The sequence below is a fragment of the Triturus cristatus genome, chromosome 8, assembly GCF_964204655.1.
Source record: "Triturus cristatus chromosome 8, aTriCri1.1, whole genome shotgun sequence".
Lineage (NCBI taxonomy): Eukaryota > Metazoa > Chordata > Amphibia > Caudata > Salamandridae > Triturus > Triturus cristatus.
In genome coordinates, this window is record NC_140591.1 from 1,671,263,529 (window position 1) to 1,671,287,741 (window position 24,213).

The window sequence follows — 24,213 nt, forward strand, 5'->3', positions numbered from 1 at the left end:
CTTACTATAAGAGTGATGCATAATTGTGTAAGGTGTTTTGCAGACCATGGGAGGCTGCATGTGTATGCTGTGTTTGTCACAAAGGACAATTGCAGTGCACCATTCTTAAAACCATTTATTGGAGTGAGGGTAATGGGCTATAAGAAAGGCTCAACTGTATGGATACTGACAATAAACTTGCATTTATAGCAGTAAATCCGCGCCGATATTACCACAACCTTCTCTTCTTATGATTCATGATTTGAGCATAGTTATTTTCATAGCAATTAAATTACTGCTTGTACCCTTAAAAAGGCGTGCCCCTGCACAACCCTATCCTTATTCTGTTTTGATTTATTGTGGCTTACATTAAGACCTTAATGCAGCCTCTTGACTACAAATATGACATCGCTGTTTCAGATCTGATTGCAATAACTACATTTATATTGCAGTAATAATGTTGGTAATCCTACTATTATGTAGGTTAGCCAGTGTGCTGCCTTCCAGCAATCTTCCTAATGCACCGATGCTGCCAGCCTTTCTTAATGCAAGCAGGAATGTAGGTCTATTCAGACATGTACAGCCAATCAAGTCACAGCTCTCATGGTGTTTACATATGTACACAGCATGAAAGCAGCACCAGGATTTGAAGGAGCAGGTGAACAGAGCGCTCTAGTGGAGACCCGGAGCCTTCATTTGTACTTCCCTTGGCTCCCTGACACCGACTAAATTGCTGAAGCCTGAAGTGCCCATGTCAGCCTGGTCAAGGGCAACATGCTGCCCAGCCTGACATGCGCAGTTCACTAACATTGCACGGTCACCTCATCCGAGCAGTCAAAATGATTGGGCACGCCATTCCCGACACCAAGAGAGGTGCTGGGGCCAGCGAGGCTGTAACTTTACGAAAGTTCTTACGGTACAAATCATTTTAATTTAGGAAATGTGAGGTAACATGACCTGTTTTGTGGTGTCTTTTGAGACTGGGGGGGGCAACGCATCAGCGCTCCTATTGGTGAACCCTGTGTTTGCAGATTTCTCCTTACCCCTTAATTTCTTTTTCCATTTCCCCTTTAATTGCCTGCAATGGACATTCAGAACACTGAGCCCTCAGCAACAACTAGGGATGGAACCAGAGTGAACTGAATCGCTATTCAGGGCCTAGTCTCATTACCATCCTGGTGCTTGCCTCTTGCTTGTCCACGCTTGCCTGGAACTCCTGTCTGCCGCCCCTCCCCTGGACTGGTATTGCCCCCTCGGCATTGTGCTGGAATCTGCTCAATGGCTCTTTCTATTGTATTGAATTTTTGACAATTGAAAACACAAAATAATAAATAAATGTTGCAAACAAAAGCCTGACTCAGAAACCTACACATTTGTTCTTTGCCTTTGAATAATACTCCAATCTGATTTGCCAGGAGACCCTCTAGTCGATCATTTCTGAGACTGGTAGGCATTCTTTTGTTAATAGTTCCTTTCCTACTTAGATGCACTTGTGAACTAACCAGGTTTTTTTTTTTAACAAGTTGTTGTCAACATGGTGAGGCCTTTTTTTAACTCTGTCTGAAGTGGAGTGATGATTATTAAAAAAAATTATATACATGTGAATTGCAGCTAATATATCCTATTCTTGACAATGCCTCTCAGTGACTAGACCAACCCCTTTTCCATTTACCCACCTCTTTAAGACTTACGAGTAAATTTGGAGATTTACATGTTTCTCTGTGATTCTAATATAGAAATTTGTTCAACCAATACCGATTTCATACTCTTTATTTTGGTACATTACCATAAAAGAGATACATGAAGTAATAAATAAGAAGGTTATTAACAAAGATAAAAACATACATCAAAAACATTTCTAAAAGAAAGCGCTTACTCTACGAGCCAGAGACCATGCCACATCTAGGGCCTTGAGAGCGTTGCACTACCAGATTAATAATTTAGCATTTGCAAAATATTAATGAGATCTAAATGTCAATGTCCTTTAAATCTGCTCCTGTCATGTAGTCCCTTTAGATACATGGGATCTGTGCGTTTATATAACAAACCAAGGGATTGGTGCCAACACTGATTCCGGACCCCCCCTTAAAGATATGTTAACCTATGCCCTGCTAGTTCTTAGTGGCTAGTCCTTACCAAGGAGCGAATAGTTAAAGGCAACCACTGAACATGATAATCCTGACCCCTCAGGGATCGTGGTAACAGTACAGTACTTTTCGCCCAATCATTCGTGCCCACTTATACTCAGAGGTGTACACACAGGATGAATGAAAGAGCATTTTCAATAAGAATTTATTGAACCAGCATCATTCTAGTGTAAAACATATGTGCTGCAGCAATCATCAGACAGAGGCAAAGGTATATGATCATTATTGCCAAGAACATGAATAGTAGACAAATTTCTACCATGTCGTTTAGAAAATGAATATATGCGAGCATTTAAACACAGTCATTTTTGCATACTCCTACTAATGCTTACCCTATGTAGATGTACCTAACATGTGTATAGATGAAGAAGCATGTATGTGGGTGTAGGAAGCCAAGAATCCACTAGGAGAAATCTAACCCCATTAACTGGTGGGAGAGAAGGAAGGACCACATCTTGTTCTAGAGTGAGACACCCGGCAAGGGATGTCGATCGCTGCGTGTTAATGAGCCAGCACGCAGGACCACGCGACAGCAGGGAAGTTTCTCCTCTGTAAGCCTAGTGATGGTGTACTTCTTTGATACCGAAAGGTGTCTGCAGGGGGTCTACCTCTGTCACACTTCCCTAAATCTGTCCGGATTAGTAAGGCGCTGAGCAAGATGACGGTAGCACCACCCATCATTCCCTCTGTTAATGTCGGTGTGCGCGCACAGGTGACGACACGCAATACCCGGAAGGTCAAATACCGGGCTATTGGGTTCGTCCCCTGCTGCGTATTCTGATTTGAGCTGGAGCAGGACCAGGAGCAGAAGTGAGTAACGGAGAGGAGAAACTGGTCTGCTGTTAAGCTGCAAGGGCTGTAAATGATCTGAGTAACTACTTGATAAGGTATCAAGCAAGTCTGGAGTCCTGGGGAGAAATCCTGAACAGCAACACTGAGGTGGGGGTGCCCAAACTGCCTGATGGATACACTCTGCAGAATCTAAGTGTATCTTAAATACTTGTTCTGAGTAACTATATGGAAAATTGATTCCGTAATATTTTCTGTGTGGAAATACCAAATGCATATTTGGGCTGTGAGTGAACAGTCCAGATTGCGATTGGCATGAGCTATTAATGTCTTTATCAGACATTTAACATTGGAAGAGATGTCACCAACATTGATTTATGTTTGTTCTTTTGTTTTTCTTCTTAGCAAGGGATAGTGGTGTGTGTCATTTACTCAACCTCCCCTGTGACGCCAGATGATTTAAGTGCTGTGGAGGGTAATGATTGGAGCAAGTGTTTGTGTGTGGTTTTTACCCATAGTTTTGTTCACTATATGTTGATTGGTATTTTCTTATCTTTAGAGAGCCTTCAGGTGATAAGGTATCTCCAACAAGGATGCTCACAAGGCTGTATGTAATTTTCCTTTACAGGTAGTTATAGCATTTGTTTTATGGTTGTGTATCATGGGGTAGTGAGATCATAGACGGAACACTTCTCTAACTGTGTTTCTTGTGTTATAGGTCTCCCTCCCTGCAGTCCCCATCCTTTCCTTCCTTCGCTTAATCATTCCAACCCTGTGCGCTATCACAGCATCAGAGAGTTTGGCGATTGAGAGGTGGACCATTTGAGCAACAAACCGATCCTAGGAGTTTGGAATAAAACCTTTACAGAATACGCAGCCCAATAATTTATTCTCTCCTGATCTGTAATTAGTTAATGATGGCCACCTTAGAGGATATAATGGCCGCCTTGGCTTTAGTGCAGCAGGAGTTAACAGCTTCTAGAGCTGAAGCAGCAGCCTTACAATAGCGAGTAGATACACTTCAGAGAAACCTATTTGATGTAAGCACAGGAAAAGGGTTTGGAGGTGCTTCTTGGCTTCAGGTTCTTTAGCTGGAGCAGCATCAACTGTGTCAGTGGAAATTCCAGCACCTATACCATTGGTGGCCCCGGAAAGGTTTTCAGGGATAAGAGCATGGTGCAAGTATTCATGACGCAGGTGTTGTTACATTTTACTTGTAAAACTAAGGCGTTTCCTACAAATCAAGCTAAAGGAGCCTTTTTGATTTCGTATCTGGCTGGGGATGCAGCCTTGTGGGCTGTTCCGTTGGTACGTAATGATGATCCTCTTTTGTAAGATTGGGATGAATTCAGAAAGGAGTTCGAGAACATTTTTGATAGGCGAGCCCATACCCTCTCAGCAGATAAAGAGTTGCTGGAGTTGAAACAAGGCAACAAAGATTTAATAGTATATCTAAATACATTTCAACGAATAATCTCAGAAACTAGATGGCCTGAGGAGAAGAGAGCCGCCTTGCTTCATCAAGGGTTACGGGATAATCTCAAGGATGTGATAGCACAAGTAGATCCACAGCCTACCACATGTACTGACCTTATTAATCTTGCTCTGAGACTAGACAGTAGGATAAATGAGCGTAGGACAGAACAGAGAAGAACTTATGAGTTTTTTCCTAGATATGAAAAACCACGGTTATCTAAACCTAGTACAGTAGGTGTTCTCGAACCGATGGAAATAGGAACAGTTAGGGCTTCCTTAACATCAGAGGCACAAGAGCAGAGGCAAAAACATGGGCTTTGTATGCATTGTGGCAAAAAGGGCCATTATGTCAGAGATTGCATGGCTAAACCCAAGAATGAATAGAACAGGGTTTGGTAATGGGGCTACTCCTGTGCTTCCAAAGTCGGAAAACTAGAATGCTCAAAGGTGAATGAAGGGGGCTTTTTGAGCGGGTTAGAAATCCCTTCAACACAGGAAACTGGTGTGCTGAAGACAGAGCACTTTAGGATCCCCATTCAGATACGGTTAAAGGGTGAATGGAAAGATCTGGAAGCCATGATAGATTCTGGGGCAACTAGTTTATTTCTGGATGACGAGTTAGCTGCTGCCTTGCAGTTGTCCTTTGTTGAGAAAAATACACCTGAGACGGTTTTGGCCATAGATGGTAAAGAATTGGCAAAAGGACCAGTCAGTCTCTCCAGAGAACCACTAGAGATTTATAGTACTCATCTTCATGTCGAATCCTTGGTCTTCAACATATTACGTGCACCACAATATGGGATTATTTTGGGATTACCCTGGTGGATAAAGCATAATTCTACCATTGACTGGGTTACTGAGACCGTTCCTTTTGACAGCCAGTGGTGTAAAGAACACTGCTGCCCGGGACACAGAGATCTTCCGGTACAAGCCTTAGCCTCCTTTCTTCACATGGCCACTACAGCAGAACAAGACACAAAATTACCTAAAAGGTACAAGCAATATCGAGATGTGTTCAATGAGAAACAAGCCAATGTTTTGCCCCCTCACAGATCATATGATTGTCAGATAGATCCAGTACCAGGAGCGGTAGTGCCATGTAGCAGAATCTATGCTCTTACTGAATCGGAAAATAAGCATTTGAGATCGTATTTGGATCTGTACCTTGCAAATGGTTTTATAAGACCTTCCAAATCTCCTGAAGCTTCCCCTTTATTTTTTATACTGAAAGCAAATGGGGAGAAACTCACTTGCATTGACTTCAGAGCTCTGACCACATTACCATCAAGAACAGATATCCGCTACCCTTAATCCCCGTTCTGTTAGACCAGGTGAAGAATGCTCAAATCTACACACGTTTGGACGTAAAAGGGGTATATCACCTGGTCCGGGTGAGAGAGGGGGATGAGTGGAAGGTGCATTTTTGCACTCGTTTTGGATTGTTTGAATATACAGTGATACCATTTTGGCTGTGCAATGCTCATGCAGCATTTCAGTTTTTTTTAATGAGGTGTAGCAGGAGTATCTGGATGTGTTTACGGTGGTGTACATTGATGATATTTTGATATATTCCAATTTGGTGCACATGCATTTTCAACTTGTTTGTTTGGTCTTACAAGCCTTGCGAAGTAATGGATTGTATTGCAAACTGAGTAAGTGTGAATTCCATGTCCTTAGGGTAGAATTCTTAGGTGTGATAATCTCACCTAAAGGACTAGAAATGTCTGACCGTAAAATACAAGCAGTGAAGGACTGGCCACGTCCAGTCAACATGAGGGATGTTCAATGTTTCCTGGGCTTCGCTAACTTTTATTGGAGATTTATAAAGCAGTTCTTGAAGGTGGCAACTTATATAACTAGGTTATTACGGAAAAATATTCTGTTCTAATGGAATTAAGAAACTGAATCCTCCTTTTCTCAACTGAAAGGAGCCTTTTCGTCCGCTCCAGTGTTAGCCCATCCAAATCCCGAGAGACCTTTTGTAGTAGAAGCAGATGCTTCCAATATGGCAGTGTGGGCAATCTTGTCTCAGAGGAATGAGACAACAGGTCAACTCCATCCCATAGCCTACATGTTGCGCAAATTGAATGAGGCAGAGGTAAGGTACATCATTGCTGAGAAAGAACTATTAACAAATAGGGATTATTTTAGTACTTGGAGACATCACTTAATGAGAGCAAAACATGTGGTCACAGACTATTGAAATCTGCAGTTTATGAGGTCTGCACGCATACTGTCTCCTAGACAACTGCGTTGGATGCTTTTCTTCTCCAAATTCAATTACATTGTCACTTACAGGCCAGGTGCGGAGAATGGGAAGGCAGACGCTCTCACCAGACAAGAAACCGCTTGTAGTTTATGAAATAAACAACCTCTTTCAATGTTGTCGCCTGATCAAGTCATAGACGTCATACACTCTGAACAATTTTGTAGATCTGTGGCTCGTAGGAGTACGACTCCTACGTGGCCTGCAGCTATTCTCAGGGATGATCCAGCTGCTGGATCATCCCTGAGAATAGCTGCAGGCCACGAGGAGATCACCCAACGCATGAGGGACCAGCCATTTCAACTCGCGGAGGCCACAAAGCTTCTTCCCAATGCAGTCAGCAGTCCAAGCAGGGAGCTATGGAGCACCTGCAGCACCTCCTGCAGCAGTCTGGGAGGCTGCTATCCTCAACCTTTCATGCAGCCCACTGGAATCAAGTAGCTTGCGGCCCACTGCCGCCTCAGGAACAGCTGCACCCATACGTCGAGCAGGGAGAAGAGCAGCAGGCACCTCACCCAATCCGACCACGCCTTCCTGAGTTGGGGAGCCCTGGCACCTCTCGCAGCCAGTCAGAGAGGGCTGCAATCTTCCATGCTGCACGTGGCTCCCTGGAATGTTTGCCCAAATCAACTCATCTGTTAGAATCTATTTACAAAACTGATTGCATGCAGAACTCTATATTTCAGAGCTGGTAAAGATCTTAAACCTATTCAAAACCTATCTGCAAATAACACTTTATGGTCTAACGTTTATTTTGTCCTAGATCACAGAGCTATTTTTTTACATTCTTGCAAAAGTTCCCAAACTTTACAAAATTAGAAACGGTTGGGCACATGAATAGTCTGTGGCTGAAAGCGGATGAACCACATTAGATATGTGATGGAGAAGACATTGCACACCGTAGGCTGTCCATGCAAAAGGGGATAAGCGGGGACCAGTACTTTTTTTGAAAAATTTCTTTGACAAAGAGATTAAAGAATCAGATGATGAGTGTTTTTTTAATCTATCAGTAGTTCTGTCTCCTATGAAAATAGTTTGCACTTGAAAAATGTAAAAAGAAATCAGGAGTGGGACATTTTACCTTCTGTCTATAAAATATTACACAGAAGAGGAGGTGGGTTACATTTTTCCAATGTATTTGGTATATTCAATTAAGGTCTAGAGTTATTAGGACCAAATGAACTTTCTGCCCCGGCAATATCATGACTTTCCTTATTAGTCTATGTGGGTAGAGGACATGTGAGTGAGCTCATGGGTGTATGATGTTCTTTGCTGGTCTTCTTAATGTTGGTCACATTTTTCTCTTGGTGGCTTGCTCTGTAGTTTGTTTTATTTATGGACCAGTACATTAAATTAATTGTGTGTCAAGCTGTAGTTTACATTTATGGTAGTACTTTGAATTTGAAACAAACATCAAATAAATAGTTTAAGAAAATAGAAAAAGAAAACTCATTTTCTTAAGGTACCACCATGACCTGTAGACCTGAGATTTTAGATATCTAGATCCACAGTGCTGGGTGTGGTGGTCTTATGTGAGGGTCAGGAGATAAATGTCAAATATTGGCATATTGTCCTGATTTCATAGAAACAGCAAGAGGTTGTTTTTGCATATGGTGTTGTTAGAAATGGGGGTCTCTAGTTGGCAATGGCTGGCCACTGTCCAAGTAGGGACCCTTCTTCCTAAGTCAGAGTAAGCAGACTACACCCTTTGATAACCCCTGCTCAACCCTGTGGTAACGTAGCACGAGCAGCTAGGCTTATCTCAGAGGCAGTGTGTGAAGCATTTATGAAAATATACAGTACCACAGTGAAGAACACTACAAAGGGACACCACACAAGTAGTTATAAAAAATAAGTATATTTATATATAGACTTAACATAAGAACAATAACAGTAAAAATCCACAATACTAGAAAATTAGGGTTTCTCTTAAAATGCTGCAAAAATAGTTCAAGGTGTGCAAAGAGGAGTTCAGTTCAAGGCAGTAGTCTCTGCCACCCTTTTACTCACAAGATACCTGGATTCTGTAGCAAAGCAACAAAAATGTCGCTGAGGAGTGGTAGCGATGATTTTCCTCACGCTAACCAGCGATGCGTTGAATCCTTGCTGCAAGGGAGGATGATGCGCTGGTTTGTGTGCAGGACAAAGTGAAAAACTACTGAACGCTAAGCCGGCGATGCGATAAAATCCTTGCCGTAAAGGGAGAATGATGCGCCGAGCCTGTTGGGTGTGCGGTCTTTTTGAGATGAAAGAACACGGCGCTCCGCAAGGGAGCGACGATCCTGATGCAATGCGATGAAAATGTTGGACGCTCAGCGTCCGCTCTGCGATGTCGTGAAGCGATGAACTCAATGATCTTCGGTTAGCGAGCGTTTTGAGTCCTGCAAACATGCAATGCGATGATCTTCGGGTTAGCGAGCGTTTGGCAGCCTGCAGACAGGTGATGCGATGATCTTTGGTTAGCGAGCGCTTTCAGGCCCGCAGACATGTAATGTGATAATCTTCGGGTGAGCGAGCGTTTGGCAGCCTGCCGACAGGTGATGCGATGATCTCCGGTAGCGAGCACTCGGCGGCAGCAGAGCGACGATTTTCCTTACACTCTTCAGCTGCAGCTGCTCGCTAACGGGCGTTAGCGTAAATTTTCAGCACTCTCGTCTCCCAGTAGAACTAGAGGCCCTGGAACTCACAGGAGCCTTACCTGCAGATAGAAATCCTCGCTGGGAGGAAACAGGAGGCTGGTGGTGGAGTCTGATGTGCCTGAGACTCCTGCAGAAGGCTAGCTCTCTTCTAGACCTTGGGTGATTGATGTAGAAACAATAAAAGTTCCTTCAAAGTCCTTTTCCTCTTCTTCCAAGTCCAGTAGTAACCACTGCAGGCCAGTCCAAGAAACAGCACACAAGCACAAGGACAGTCCTTCTCCTGCAGATTCCTTCAGTTACATGGACAGAGGTTCTTCTTGTTGTCCAGGAGCAATACAAATTGTAGGGGTTTCAGCACAGATATTTATACCTCAAAAGTCTTTGTTCTCAGAAGCTACAAGTCACTGAACCCAGCCAGAACCAGTTCTACCCAGCCCTGGAGCACTTTGTTTAACAGGCTGCATCCTTCCTTTCAGAAAGAGGGGGTCTGCCATCAGACGCACAGTTGGAGGTGGAGCCAGTATTCACCTTGCCAGGCACAGCCCTATTCAGGTCCCAGGTGCAACTCCTCCCACCCATCTAGATGCAGATCTCTCCATTCACCACTGGGACACCTCACCCTGTCTCCTGGAATTCCCCAGCCCTGTCACTCCAAAACCAGATAGCCAATACACATAACAGCAGAGCACACTGGAAGGCTTAGGCAAGAATATACCTACTTTCTAAAAGTGGTATTTTCAAACACAGAATATAAAAATAAGCTTCACTAAAAGATGTATTTTAATATTCTGAGCTCTGGCATACTAATTTCGTTTTTCTACCATGTTATTTGGGTCAGTTAGTACTATAGAATGTAATAGTCAAACTGCCCATTCTGGCCTATGGAGAACAGGTAGCCTTACAGTAGTGAAAAATGAAATTGGGTGTAATTCACTACTAGGACATGCTACACACACCAAGGCAAGTCCTACCTTACACATACAATGCACCCTAGCATAGTGGTGACTTACATGATGCCAAGGGAAGGTTCAGCGGCTGGGAAGTGGGTACACTTCACAGCCAAGATGGCAGTTCTGGACTGCACACAGACCCTGCAGTGGCAGGTCTGAGACACACTTTACAAGCTGCTTCTGTGGGTGGCGCAAACCAGCGCTGCAGGCCCACCAGCAGCATTTGGTTTACCAGCCCTGGGCACACACAGGCCACGCTACTAGGGACTAACAGGTAAACCAAATAAGTCAATTATGGATATACCAATTCACATGTCATATTTACAAAGGGAGAGCATATGCACTTTAGCACTAATCAGCAGTGGTAAAGTGCCCAGAGTCATAAAGCCAACAAAAACAGGTTAGGAAAAATCCAGGAGGAAGGCAAAAAGCTTAGGGATGACCCTGCAAAAAGGGACATTTCCAACAGGTGTGTTATATGGGCATGGTTGTTTGACTTCAACATTTGATAAACTTACCAACCCTTTGAGCACCAGTGGGTTTTGGTAGTTAAGTCAGTAGCTCAACCCTGAGTATCTGTTTCTATGAGCAGTCAGGCAGACATAAAAGCACAAGTGTCAAGCATTTAAACAGCACCAAAACTATTAAGGAATAAATACATGAGACTGTCAACAAATCTTACAGCAATTTATAAAAATGGATAGTTTTTTGTACTTTTTGACACCTAAACTCCAAAGATTTACTGGAGGGTTCCAGAGATAAAGATTTTACAAAGTAAAGTAAATATGCACTTTTTCATGTAACCATGAACAACCATTCGCAAATTTGCCAAATTTTAAACTTAGAGGGGCAGATTTATGTTGCACTTGCGCCACTTTTGCGCCGCCGTTGCGTCACTTTTGTGACGCAGCAGTGGCGCAAATCCTGCGCCATGGTGCGGGGCATTTACAAACGTGACGCATCTCCCAGATGCGTCACGTTGTAAAGCCCTGCGCCACATGTAGGCGTTCCAGGGCAGGTGGGGGCGTTTCGGCGCAGGAACGCCTCCTAAAAGTGGCTGAGTGAAATCTACAAGATTTCACTCAGTCACTTTTAGGCCCATGCTGCGTCAAAACCCTGCGCCTGCTTGAAGCAGGCGTAAGGATTGACGCAGCATTGTACAGATAGGGCCCCCCAGATCATTGCTGGAGCTGCATCGCGCATGCGACGCAACTCCAGCAATGCGCCACTTTTCGGCACAGATGCGTCACGCATCTGTGCCGTTTTTGCCCCATGGTGCGCCGCATTATAAATGCGGCGCATCCATGGTGGCGCAGCTGTGGCGCATAATAACTGGCGCATCCCTGCTGATATGCAGGGATGCGCCAGTCGTCATAAATCTGCCCCAGAATGTTTTTGATGAAATACTTTGGCTAGTTGTAGTGCGGTTGCTTAGAGTAACTTTGGGTGACAAACTCTGATAGGGAAAAGTCAGAGGGATTCGAAAGGCCCTCAGAAACATTTACTTTCCTGGGAGAAGCAGCCTTCAGTTAGTTCCATGACTTTTATCTCCTTTCTATGGAAGTGGTCTTGGGGCAAGAGATACAGAATGCTAAAGATGTTGTAGATGAGATGCAGTCAATAGAGGTCTATCTGTCGCAACTACTTGATCCACAGGCTTGGTGAGGCAGTCCTGGCCACAAGGGTCCATTTCCCTAAACGTCCTCTTGAGCCTCGCTGAAGTCTAGTCACCACCCAGCTACCAGTCATCCGGTAAGATGGTCACAGCAGAATCCTTCCTTGGGTGTTAAGTTGCCATCTGGGCTATTAAGCTGCACTACGATGACTCGCCCGGTTGCAGCAGACATAGTGGCAACTTTTGAATGTTGAGTCATGGTCCTTGTTGCTGTAACGTGGTGAGGAGAGGCAATTTGATGACCTGGGATACCAACTTTTCCCAGCAGGCTTCTTCAAGCTGTTGAGGCCCTGTGCTGTGAACAGGAAGTCAGCCAACTGACCAAGAGAGTCTCATGCTTCGGCTGGCCTCAGGAATCGACTTCCTTCTGAACCGGAGACAGCAGGCATGGTCGCTTTTAATTTGCGAGCCACCAGGTGCAGCAGGTGCAGCATGCTTGGTAGAGCTTCTTTTCTCTGATCCTTGGTGCACCAGGGCAGTCCTTCTTCGGTCTGCTTCACCAGTCAGTTTAGATCTGACCTTGGGTGCCAGGGGTGCCATTTTTGTGTCCAAAAAGTACCCTTCGGGTAAGAAGCAGTCAGGAACCATTGGGCGACTAAGTATTTTGTACCTCCTTTTGACCATTTCCTGTGAAGTGTGGCAGCTGACTATCCCAGAATGCACCATTCTGGCCACTACCGACTTCATAGAACCTCTCTTTTGGTTTGCAGAGCTCCATAGCCCAACCCAGCGGTGTGGCTACCAATGCGGTTACACGATCCTGGAAAACCGGTTAGGCAACTGGTTCCCCTTTCGCTCTCCCTAGTGCCAGCCTGTCTATCTAGACAAAAGAGTAGATCCTCAACCAAGAGTTGGGCATATGACCTTCAAAGGGGGTTTCTGCTTTGAAGCTTGCCTTTTGAGCTATGACCTGTGTGTCTTCCTGCCAGGTAGAAAAAACACCTCTCTTTCATGCAGGCTTCTATTGTGTCCTTTCCTGGCAGCCGTTTGCTCTTCTTTCCAGGAGAAGAGACACCTGTCTTGTGGACAGACCATGTGCAGAAGCACAAATCACTTTGTTCACCAAAGGGGCACCTTTGCAACAGTTACTCACTACAACAAGTTACAATAAACTTGACTTGAGTATCCAGTCAGGCTTAATGAAATGAATTGTTTGATAGCTTGGAGAATCAACTCTGGCTGCACCATTAAGCCGTAAACACAGTTGAAGGGTCCGCGTGTTAAATCTTTACTAGCCAATGGGGCTACTAAGTCCTTCTACTGGAAAAAACACCTTTTTTGAGTTTTAAATTTTAGAATATGAAAAATCATGTTCTGCTCTGTAAATATGTTGCATCATGCCTTAGAACAATAAGACAGTGTCTCAAATGGTATATCAAGCAGGAGAACTGTTAAAAAACGTGTATCAATCACATAGCACAGGAAAGGGACAAGGGAGACCAAGTAAGAGTGGAAGGGTTGATATTTGCATATAGAAGCACAAAATACACCTAATTTGCAGTAACTATAACAACCAGATGTGCACTGGGAGTGTCGTAGTGAGTAAACGGCGCAGTGGCACATGTGATTAAAAAACAACGTGAGGCGGCGAAAAAACACTGGGGGTCAAACAAAAGTATTTACAATCACAAACATAATTTCATTATTTGTGAATGGCCCTTTGGTTGCCACGAATGGCGTTGTAAAGTCAACGGCGTTTCAACCTCTCTATCTCGAGGTCATCATCAGGACGATGGTTACACGATTCAAAAAGTGCTCTGGTGGCGCTTGGAGGGGAGAGGGAATGAAGAATCCAGAGGGTAATTCTTACTCTTCTTGAGTCGCAGTAAAGCGTCACTTGAGGCAGCTTTCAATGGCTGGGATGCGGTCAGTAGAGGAAGGGCCAACGTCAAGGGAAAGAGCATGCGGATGGCTAGGCAGCGCTCTGAGAAGTTATTCAAATGGCTGAGGGGGACGGAGTGTTGAATCCGGCGGTTAGTCGCGACCAGATTAGTTGTGGACCATGGTGCCGGGATTAGTCCGGGGGCGGGTGGGACATGTGAAGCGTCTCGTTTCTGAGACAGAAAGACCCATGTCTGGACATATAGAGGCATATTTACAAGGAAATGGTGGAGCGTGGACCCGCTGCAAAATTTTCAGCGCCAAGCTACGCGATTTCCAAAACACAGGGATGAATCATATTTACAACAATACGCCACACCCTTGTGTTTTCCCTAGCACTGGTGCTAAAAATGGCTGCATAACGCCAACACAGTCACCCTTGTGCCATAGTGCAAGGGTGCCTGGGTTGCAGGAAATTATTGTTTATATGCAGGAGCAAGCCCTTCCTGCAAATAAACTATCAATAATGGCGATTTATAACTTCAATGTGTGCTTCAGCAAATTGTCATTATTTAATGATTGCTTAGGTGCAGGAAGGTAGACCTTCCTGCACATAAGCAATCATTAATGGTGTTTGCTCTTTCTATGTGTGCTGTAAAATGCAGCACACATTGAAAAAGCAAAACTGAGGAGAAATAAAAGTATCTCTCCTCCTTGCGCCATTTTAGCGTCTGCTATTGCATGGTGAGTGAAAAGGTACCATATTTACAAAGCGGCGTGAACCCGCAACAAGTGGCTTAACACCACATTGAAAGTATGGAGCAGGGCATTGCGCCACCGTAGCGTCAGTAAAAGTGACATTCCTGTGGTGCAGTCCCCTCTTACATAGGCCCCATAGTATTCTGACATCGTGAAGCCTAGTACCAAACCTATGGGAATTTAACCAGGAAGCACCAGCACCGAGATGTCCCTTCCACCAAATGCATTGCCGAGAGAGATCAGTGACATTGAATTATGCCCTCGTCAATAACTTCTTGTGTTTTAAGCTTGTGAATAGATTTGTTTGTAATTTGTAATCAATGAAACATTGTTTTTGTAAAACATCAATGATTTCTTATGAAAACTGCTTTAAACAGAAACAATTTGCAAACCTTCATAGCTGCAATACAGGGTGCAGTGCACCAGGCTAACAAAGCTGACTGAGTGCACCTGCCCAATCCCACTGCCTGGTGCACTCTTGTGCATTGCACCAATGCTGTCTTCCACTACTGCTGCCCGATGAACAACAACAGGGGCAACTAACCGAGCTATGAAGTACACCTGCTACCAGCACATGGACCCACCAAACACAATCATCCTGTTGGTGCTGTGCCATATTGCTGTTTGTTGGCTCAGAGTACTTCGAGTTATAGTGACAATATGATGCATGGGCATGGTCACTGGATAATAATTCCATCAATGTAGGCTTTTCCCAATCTGAGAAATTATCGTCAGGTGCAAAGTCTGCAATGAGACCCAAGAATCACTGTAATGTGAGTTTATCTGAAAAATGGCAATTATTCAAATGAAACCCAATCCCATCTTTTTTGCCTACCATATATTCACCAGTGCAGGTAAGATCTAGTTTGGATTTTCTAACACATTTTTACCACATAAATGTTTTGTATTGCCCATTATAAGACTGTGCAAGGTGACATCTGCTTCTTTGAATAGAAATGTGGTCAATGAGGGATTCAAATACTCAACTATAAATGTAAATGAATTGCATAATCTTTTCCCACAGGTATATACAGATGGTTTATTTCAGCATAGCAACTACATACACCTGCTTATTATTATAAACAGTACCTTTCCCTCATGAAGGACAGTTTGATAAAAAAGAGTGTAAATGACAGTGATTGGTATTTCCCCTGTAGAGATGGAAGTCAGCTGACCTTGCGCAAACCTTATAAAATGTAGCATTTAGACACAGCAACCAGACTAGCCTGATGGCACACATGCACTTTGACGTGTATCACTCTGGTTCACATCGGTGCTGATACCACCTCACTACTATAGTCTTCTAATACCTTAAAGTCCGTCCTGAATGAATTTGTATTTCCAAATTTACAAGGAATCACTGAGCTTCAAAATATCCACTGAAGAGGAAAGTATAGTGTGGGCTCGGCTCACATTGCAGATGTGCTCTTTCGAAGACACGGTGTCCATCAGTAATGCCAATGGGTCTCCTGATCCATACATTTATACTGCTATTGGCTGTTGTGAGAACCAAGTCTCCAAATGTAGCGTGCAGGCTCGAGGCGTGGAAGCGGAACACATATTACCAGTATGGAACCTTGAATTTAGGGGGCGCGTTCATGGTTCACTCTGATTACACGTCCCCAGAGATTACTTTTCAGGAAGCACCACAGCCGATATCCTGCCAAGGGTGAGAACTGTTTATTATGGTGTGTTTGTTAATGTTACAGGGGATAATGTGAGCATTAAGCAAAAGAGGATGTACAGGAGAGTCACAGCTGAAAGTTTATGAGGCTAAGAAGAGTTTGTTACAACATGTCTAGAAGGGTCTCATCTGACAGTCTATAAAGCGAACAACACTAAATTATGCCATGCAAAGCACTGTCACAAATGATAGTTTCTAATGGTTTAGGTAACTTATTACATCACTATAAAGGTGCCACAGCTGAAATCCTGTGACTTATAAGAGCAAATGATTACAGTATCTATAGAAGTTTCATAGTTGATATCATGCAAAGGGTAAGTATATTTTATAAAAGTATCTATAAGGGTGTCATACCTGAGGGTAAGAAGAGTTTGTTACAGTATGCCTAAAATTGTCACAGTGCATATCCTGTGAGAGGAGGAAATAGTATATTACAGTATACATACAAGTGTGAGTGGTAGGAACCGTTTTTACAGTATGAATACCAGTGCCACACCTGATATTTCATACAGTAAGTCCAGTTTATTACAGTATGTATAGGAGTGTCACAGCTGATATTGAGTGAGGCGTAAGACCAGTTTATGACAGTATGTATAGAAGTGTCTCAGCTGATATCCTGTGAGAGTTAAAACCATTTTATTACAGTATCTGTAAGGGCGTCATACCTGATATCATGTGAAAGGCAAGAAGCATTTTTTACAGTATGTGTAAAAGTATCACAAGATATAGTCTGTAAGAGGTGAGAACGTTTTACTACAGTTTGCTTTGAAGTGTCACAGTATATATCCTGTGAGTGTAGAACTAGTTTATTACAGTAGCTATAGAAGTGCAACAGCTCATATCCTTTGAGGAGTGAGAACAGTTTATTGCATTGCATTATAGATTAAATCATGTTAGCTGATATCCTAAATTGCATTATAGATTAAATCATTTTAGCTGATATCCTGTGAAGGTAAATATCTGTTTTAACAGTTTCTGTAGCAGTGTCACAGCTGTTATTCTGTGAGGGTAAGAACAGATGATTACAGTATGTATAAATGTGTCACAGCTGATATGCAAAGGGTAAGTACAGTTTATGACAGAATGCATAAGCTGTCACAAGAGATAACCTATGAGGGGGAATGACATATGTCAGTTCCATTCGTCCTACACACCATTGGCCCCTCCTTAGCTGATTGAAAGTCACTTTCTATCCAGAATCAGCTATCTCTGCCCATCCGACTCTTATTACCTGGACCCTCCATAAACAGACACAACAAGGACATCCACTCTGTCCTGCACCCTGTGCTTGAACCTCAGAAGACAAGATCATCGTAGCTCTCTGTTCACTGATCTCTGGGGAGCCCTTCTGCTTTGGTACAAAAGTGATGAAATGTCTAATGACCATCAGCTGCTCAATTTAATCTTCACACCATCCTAGGTTATATTCCAACATCTCGGCCAGAATTCATCTAATCCAGATGTGCTTGTAAAATCTTAATCCCACCTCAAAGGACTGAATTCAAAGGTTTCATCTTTCTTCCTGAAGTTCACTGTAGTGTACACTTGACATCCAGGTAGGACCACTAATCATGGGTGTGTGATCGTCACCACTGCCTTACATTTGAGGACAGCTTTATGGTCTGTTCACCCGAACATACTTTTAAACATGACCCCTATCCTTGTGACTGGCAACTCTGTCCCATTCATTCCCACCAAAATAGTACTTACTCTACCTCCTTACCTTTATTCTGCTCTCATCTGAGGTACGCAGTGGGATGCATATAAGGACCCTTGTAACTTGCAGTGCTTGGTCAAGCATCACTAAGTCACCAGTGCACTTCAAGCATTACCACTCTTATTGCCTCTTCAAGGGCTGTACACGTGTAGTGCATAGAGTGCATGGTACACCTGACGGATAAATGCATTGCACCTTTAGCAGCAGTACCATCTCAAGTGCACTGTGAACTGGACCTCAACACAGTGTGTACGCTATTTGATGCATGAAGGGATCGTATAGTTTGCAAAGAACAGCACAGCCTTATCCATTTTATGCAATTTTTCTTTTCTGGCTTTCCAGCTTGTGCAAACATAGCTAAGACAGCCATGAAATGAGAACAGAGCCACACCCTTCGAATGTCTGAGGACCTTTGCCAGAAACTTCCTGTCAGAGTGATATACAGTGCTTGAAACCTCTTCTACTTCAGCGGAAGGACGGCAAAAACCTCTGAGGCATGTTTAGCTGATAAATGAATGCATAAAATAAGATAACATTACGAGATTTTAAAACTCCATGTTTGGTGGTTTGGTAGGGCGCTCCAAGGCAGTACGCTGAAAGTGTTCAGCTGTAACGTAATATGTAGGAGGTGCAAAGGGGTAGGGAGAAACACCCCTCTCCCTAAACCGTGGAAACCACTGACAGAACAACACACCAATCTCCTGCACATTCTTAGAGTATATGAAACAAGTTAATAACAGTATAAGAACATTCTTGATCTGTTGCTTGATCATGTAACTTAATTTATTGTTCACCTTGTGGGCAAACGTAATCAAAGCTGTGTTTCGTCGCAATCTACTGCTGTGAGCAGCGACTTTTTCAGGGCTAAGAAACATATAAGTAAACATTATAGGAATAACCGGTATCCAAAAGTTACACCTAATAACACACTCCCACTGTCACATTGCATCAGAAAAAGTTTGGTTCATGTTGCCTACTTGAACCTGTGGAAATCCATGCTGTTGCAAAATGACCCAGGATGCTTGTTTCCACGAAACCGGTCCCAGGATGCTTGTTTCCACGATACCGGTCCCAGGATGCTTGTTTCCAGGAAACCAGACCCAGGATGCTTGTTTCCACAAAACCAGTCCCAGGATGCTTGTTTCCGGTCCAGGGAAGACATGGCTTGGCAGTTCAGGCTGGACTGTTCCTATGAGGCACAGGGTCAAGACGGATTTGCATATAGCTGTGTCTGAACTGGGGTGACTAAGTGAGCTAAAGAATGATGATGGATTTAACCCAGATCTGTGACTGGGGTTGAGTGTTTGAAACGTTTCAGCACTCCGTCCATCATCTCCTTGTGTTTGCGTTATAAAATGACCACGATAGTGGTCTATGACAAACACGCATGGTAGAAGTTCCTAAATAATATATACAGTTCTATATTGAGCCAATAGTTATCAGATGACAAATCAGATGTATGACTGACAAAAGGGAAAACATACGCGCTAAGAAATCACAGTGTGACATATGTGGTCTAGTAAACAGTGACTCTGCTATATTTTACACAAGTGAGAGACACCCCCTTAATGTTACCTACTATCAATAAGGTTAACAAATAAAGGGGCATATCAGCAACGACCGGCGATAATTATCGCTAAGCGCACTTAGCGCTAGGATAATTATCGCCGGCTAACGTGGATTTTTATCGCTGAGATAGCGTGCTATTAGCAACTCTTATCTCAAAAGCGATAAGTATCCTAACGCTAACTGCCTATCGTGAGATTATCGCTGGAAACCCAGCGATAATCTCACGAAGTGTAGCGTTAGTGTAGTAACCACAGGGACAGTCGTTGTAGTTTAAGTCCTTTATTTCTCAAGATGATCAGTACACATCCATAGAGTAACCTCCAGCTTCATCAACTGGCAGCATTCACAGAGTCTCTCAGTGATGTCATTCTAATGACATCACTGAGTTCTACAGCATTGAATAGAAACTCCACACATCTCCCCCCTTACAAAGAGTTTACAATAAAACAATCCAAAAACAAGTTTACAATAAAACAATCCAAAAACAACAACAACTGTACAGGTTAGCATTCATAGCAATAACAAAACATTCATTAATCCTAAGAGATGCAGAAATATAATTATTCAAAAGAATTTGGGACATCAATCTTGCACAAGTTCCCCATGCTCCATATTTTCCCATCAGCAAGAGTTACCACATAATTCATTACCTTTACCACTTTTTGAGGTTTGGAAAACTTACTTTCCCCTTTTTTAACCAAGCCCATTCTTTTAGTGATCACCCAGTCACCAACTGCAATTTTTATTTCCTTCACTCCTTTTCTCTTATTATAATCATCTTTATTTCTTTCTTGAGACTCTCTAACTCTTTCTGCAATTCTTTCTTGATCTACCCATACCTGATTTTTCTTTTGTAACCATACAGGTGACTCTTTCGTTGCTGGTTCTCTCCCTTTTAAAGCCACAAAAGGGGATACACCTGTGACAGAATGTGGAGTTACTCTGTGTGCCCACACCATTTTATTTAACTCTTCTCTCCATCCCAATCCATTACTTAATGACAATTGGATATTGTCCATTATAATACGATTCACTCGCTCAACCAACCCGTTAGCTTGAGGCCTGAATACTGCCACCCTTTCATGTTTGATACCAAGATTAGAAAGAAACCTTGCCATTATCGTGGAAACAAGTTGCACTCCATTGTCTGTAACTAAGCATTTAGGTATTCCCTCTTCCAAAAATGCACTCTTTAAAAAATCAATGACCACCTCAGATGTAATATGTTCTACAGGCTTTATCATAAACCACTTGCTATGGTAATCAACTAGAACTATTAAGAATCTACTTCTCATACCCAGCCTGTTAATAGGACCCAAAAAATCCATTGCCACTTTCTCCCATGGCCGATCCGGAACGTCAAGGGAGCCCAGAGGAGGCTGACGAATTACTCTGCATTTATCACTATTGCAACATGGCTGACATTCTTTTACAATTGCTTCCACATCTCTGTCCATTTCAGGCCACCAAAAACTCTGCCTCAACCTTCTTTTACACATGCTTCTACCTAAGTGCCCTTCGTGTACCAATTTAAGTAACTTCCCTCTCAACATCTTAGGAGGAACCACTCGGTTGTATCTCAAAACTCTGTTCTTTTGAATGCTTAACTGGTCCTTAACTTTTAAATACTTTTTCAACTCTTCATTTATATCAACTTCACTATTCCAACCATCACGTATGACTTTTTTCAGCACCATGTACTCTTCATCCTTGTCTAAAGCTTCATTCCATTCTTCCTGTTTCAATGCCAAAGTCAAATCATTAATGTCGCACATAGATTCTACTTCATATACCAAGAATGAATCTTCCTCCTGTCCCTCAACTGGCATACGCGACAAACAATCAGCAATGATATTTTTTTTACCTCTTACAAACTCAATCGAGAAATTATAATCTAATATTGATAAAAGCCACCGGGATATCCTTGGAGTCACACCACCTTCAAGCCCTTTTCCACCTTTAAAAATGTGTACCAATGGTTTGTGATCTGTTTTTAGAACAAATGGTAAACCCCACAAATAAAATTTAAAATGGTTTATTGCCCAACAGCAACCCAACGCTTCCTTCTCAATGGCGGAGTAGGACTTCTCTGCTCCCTGCAAACGTCTCGATGCAAACCCAATCACACTTTCACCCTCCATTGATTTTTGAGTTAATACAGCACCCAATCCTATATTACTTGCATCAGTTGTCAGAATTGTTTTCTTAGTCACATCAAAATGGGCTAGAGTAGGAGCACTAACCAATGACGATTTAATCTTTTCAAACGCCTCTTCACATGAAACATTCCAATTAAATAATACACCTTTTTTTAACAACATCCTCATAGGTTCCACAATCTCTGAAAACCCTGATATAAATTTTAAGCAATACTCCGCTAACCCAAGGAATGATTTCAATAAATCTTTATCAGTTGGTTGTGGAGCATCTACAATTGCCTTTATTATGCTTCTCTTAGGTTTAATCCCCTCAGCAGATATCTCATGCCCTAAATAATCCACTTTTTCCTTTCTTATCTGACACTTTTCTTTCTTGATAGTCAACCCATGACTAGCAATCTTTTTCAAAACATTATTTAACAATTCATCATGATCCATAAAAGATCTTCCCACCACCATGATGTCATCCTGAAAGCACAACACACCATCCATCCCTTTGAAAATATCTTGCATGATCCTTTGGAACACGGCAGATGCCGAAGCTAGACCGAAAGGCATGCGTCGATAGCGGAAAGCCCCCAGCGGTGTAACAAAAGAGGTTAGAGCTCGTGACTCAGGATGCAGATTTATCTGGTGGTAAGCAGCTGACATGTCTAAGACACTAAATACTTTTCCACCACCCATAACACTTAGCATTTCTGTTATATTTGGCAATGGTTGTCGATCCACCCATATATTTTGATTTAAAACTCTTAAATCAATACAGAGACGAATTTTGTTTCCATCCTTCGGTGCGACAACGATCGGAGAAAGCCACTCCGATGACTCAATGGGTTCAATAATTTTATATTCCAAAAGTTTGTCAAGTTCCTTCTGTAAAGGTTCCCTCATTAGTAAAGGTATGGATCTGACCTTATGTACCACTGGACGAGCATTCTTCTTTAAAATAATCCGGTGACTAAAATTTTTGAGCATGCCCAAATCATCAGAAAAAACCTGCGGAAATGACAACATTAATTTTCGTCCCCACTCAGAATTATCATCAGAAATAGGCAAACTACATTCATGAGCAGGTTCAACTATCATGACTGGTTCCTTGGCATTGGGATCCAGAATTATATTGAGATCTTTTTGGTGTTGCCACCCTAAAAGATTCGATCCATCTTCAGTTATGTATATTCTACCATGAACGCTGTTGCCTTTGAAAAAGATATCCATCCACAACATCCCTATGATGTTTATTCTCTTTCCACCATACCCCACAGCACTTATATCCGAATTTTGTAATTCAGCCAAATTTTTCTTTAACTCATTTAAGTAAACTTCCCTTGAAATTAGTGTAAACAAACTACCTGAGTCTGCTAACACTTTGACTTCCGTTTTTTCTAAAATAATGTCACAATGGGGTTTTTCTAATTTCTCAGTACTTTCCATTTTTATATTATTATTACTAACCACACTAATACTTTCTTTACGTTCTGATACATTACATTCATCAATGGAAAGCATTAATTCCTCTCTTACTTCCCCCAAATTTTCCACCATTTTTACACTGGAATTTTGACCTCTAGTTCTACACATTTTCGCTAAATGACCTTTTCTTCCACACAACCTACACGTTACGCTCCTAGCACCACATGCTAGGCTAGACGCAATGTGTCCAGGACACCCACACCTGTAACATGTAATTCTTTTTCTAACAGTTCCACTCGATGCATTAGAGGTATTGAGCATATTAGTACTTTTTTCATTTTTAAAATTAGATGAATGAGAATGTGAAACCTCTGGTTTAGTCACTTTTTTCAGACCTACTTCTTCCACATCAAGATTAACTACTTCCTTTTCTGAAGGTTTCATATTTAATTTCCCAATGTCAATTTCTTTCATCCACACATCAGTGTGTTCTAAGCTTCTAGCAATCTGTACTGCTTCATCTAAGGTAGGATCTAGAGATAGAAGTCTTTCTTTTATTTTTCTATTGTTGGTGCATCTCACAATCTGGTCGCGAATCAAAGATTCCGTCAGCATTTGAAATTCGCATGTTACAGCTAGTCCACGTAATGACGCCACATAAGTCATTATATCCTCATCATGTGCTTGCACACGACAAAAGAATTTATGTCTCTCAAACACCACACTGAGTTTTGGGGTAAAATGTTTCTCCAGCATCTGTATTGACATCTCATAAACATTTATAGGTTGCCCATTACCTACACCTAAAGAAATTCCGGGAAGATCGTCATATATTCTCCTTCCCTCTGTCCCTAGATGATGTAATAAAATAGCTTGTCTTCTTAATGGTCCATATTTATCACCACCAATGGCCAAAATATATGTTAAAAAAATGTTTTTCCACCTTTTCCATGGAATTGTAGGTTCACCAGGTATCGGTAAGAACGAAGGTGGAGCAGACATACCTTGATCAGACATTCCTGCAATTCAAAATACAAATAACAAGCTAACAAAACTAATTAAAAAAATAAACTCTAAAAATAGACTAAAATAATTACCTAAAATAATAATCTAAAATAATTATATTCCTACATAGAAGTTGTAGATATAAGTCTTTCATTCCTTTCTACA

General features: G+C 42.3%; 1 protein-coding gene across 1 annotated transcript; it reads right to left on the reverse strand.

Moving 5' to 3' along the window:
- Nucleotides 1-7,014: 7,014 nt before the first annotated feature.
- Nucleotides 7,015-24,060, reverse strand: LOC146808553 (uncharacterized). The gene is made up of 5 exons (XM_085624001.1): nucleotides 23,443-24,060; nucleotides 21,101-21,207; nucleotides 18,697-18,766; nucleotides 16,540-16,593; nucleotides 7,015-7,302 (listed from the first exon to the last, which is right to left on the reverse strand). The coding sequence occupies exons 1-5, from the start codon at nucleotides 24,058-24,060 to the stop codon at nucleotides 7,015-7,017; spliced, it is 1,137 nt and encodes a 378-aa protein (XP_085480127.1).
- Nucleotides 24,061-24,213: the final 153 nt, after the last annotated feature.

Excerpts from the sequence above, each read along its gene's own strand:
- LOC146808553 (XM_085624001.1), bottom strand. The coding sequence starts at position 24,060 with ATGTCTGATCAAGGTATGTCTGCTCCACCTTCGTTCTTACCGATACCT. Across the intron at positions 16,594-18,696 it reads TGATTACGTTTGCCCACAAG|GATATGCACTGTGACAATTT; the intron begins GTGAACAATAAA and ends CTCCTCTCACAG. Across the intron at positions 7,303-16,539 it reads CAAACTCTTCTTACCCTCAG|ATTCTAACAGATGAGTTGAT; the intron begins GTATGACACCCT and ends TTTTGTAAATAG.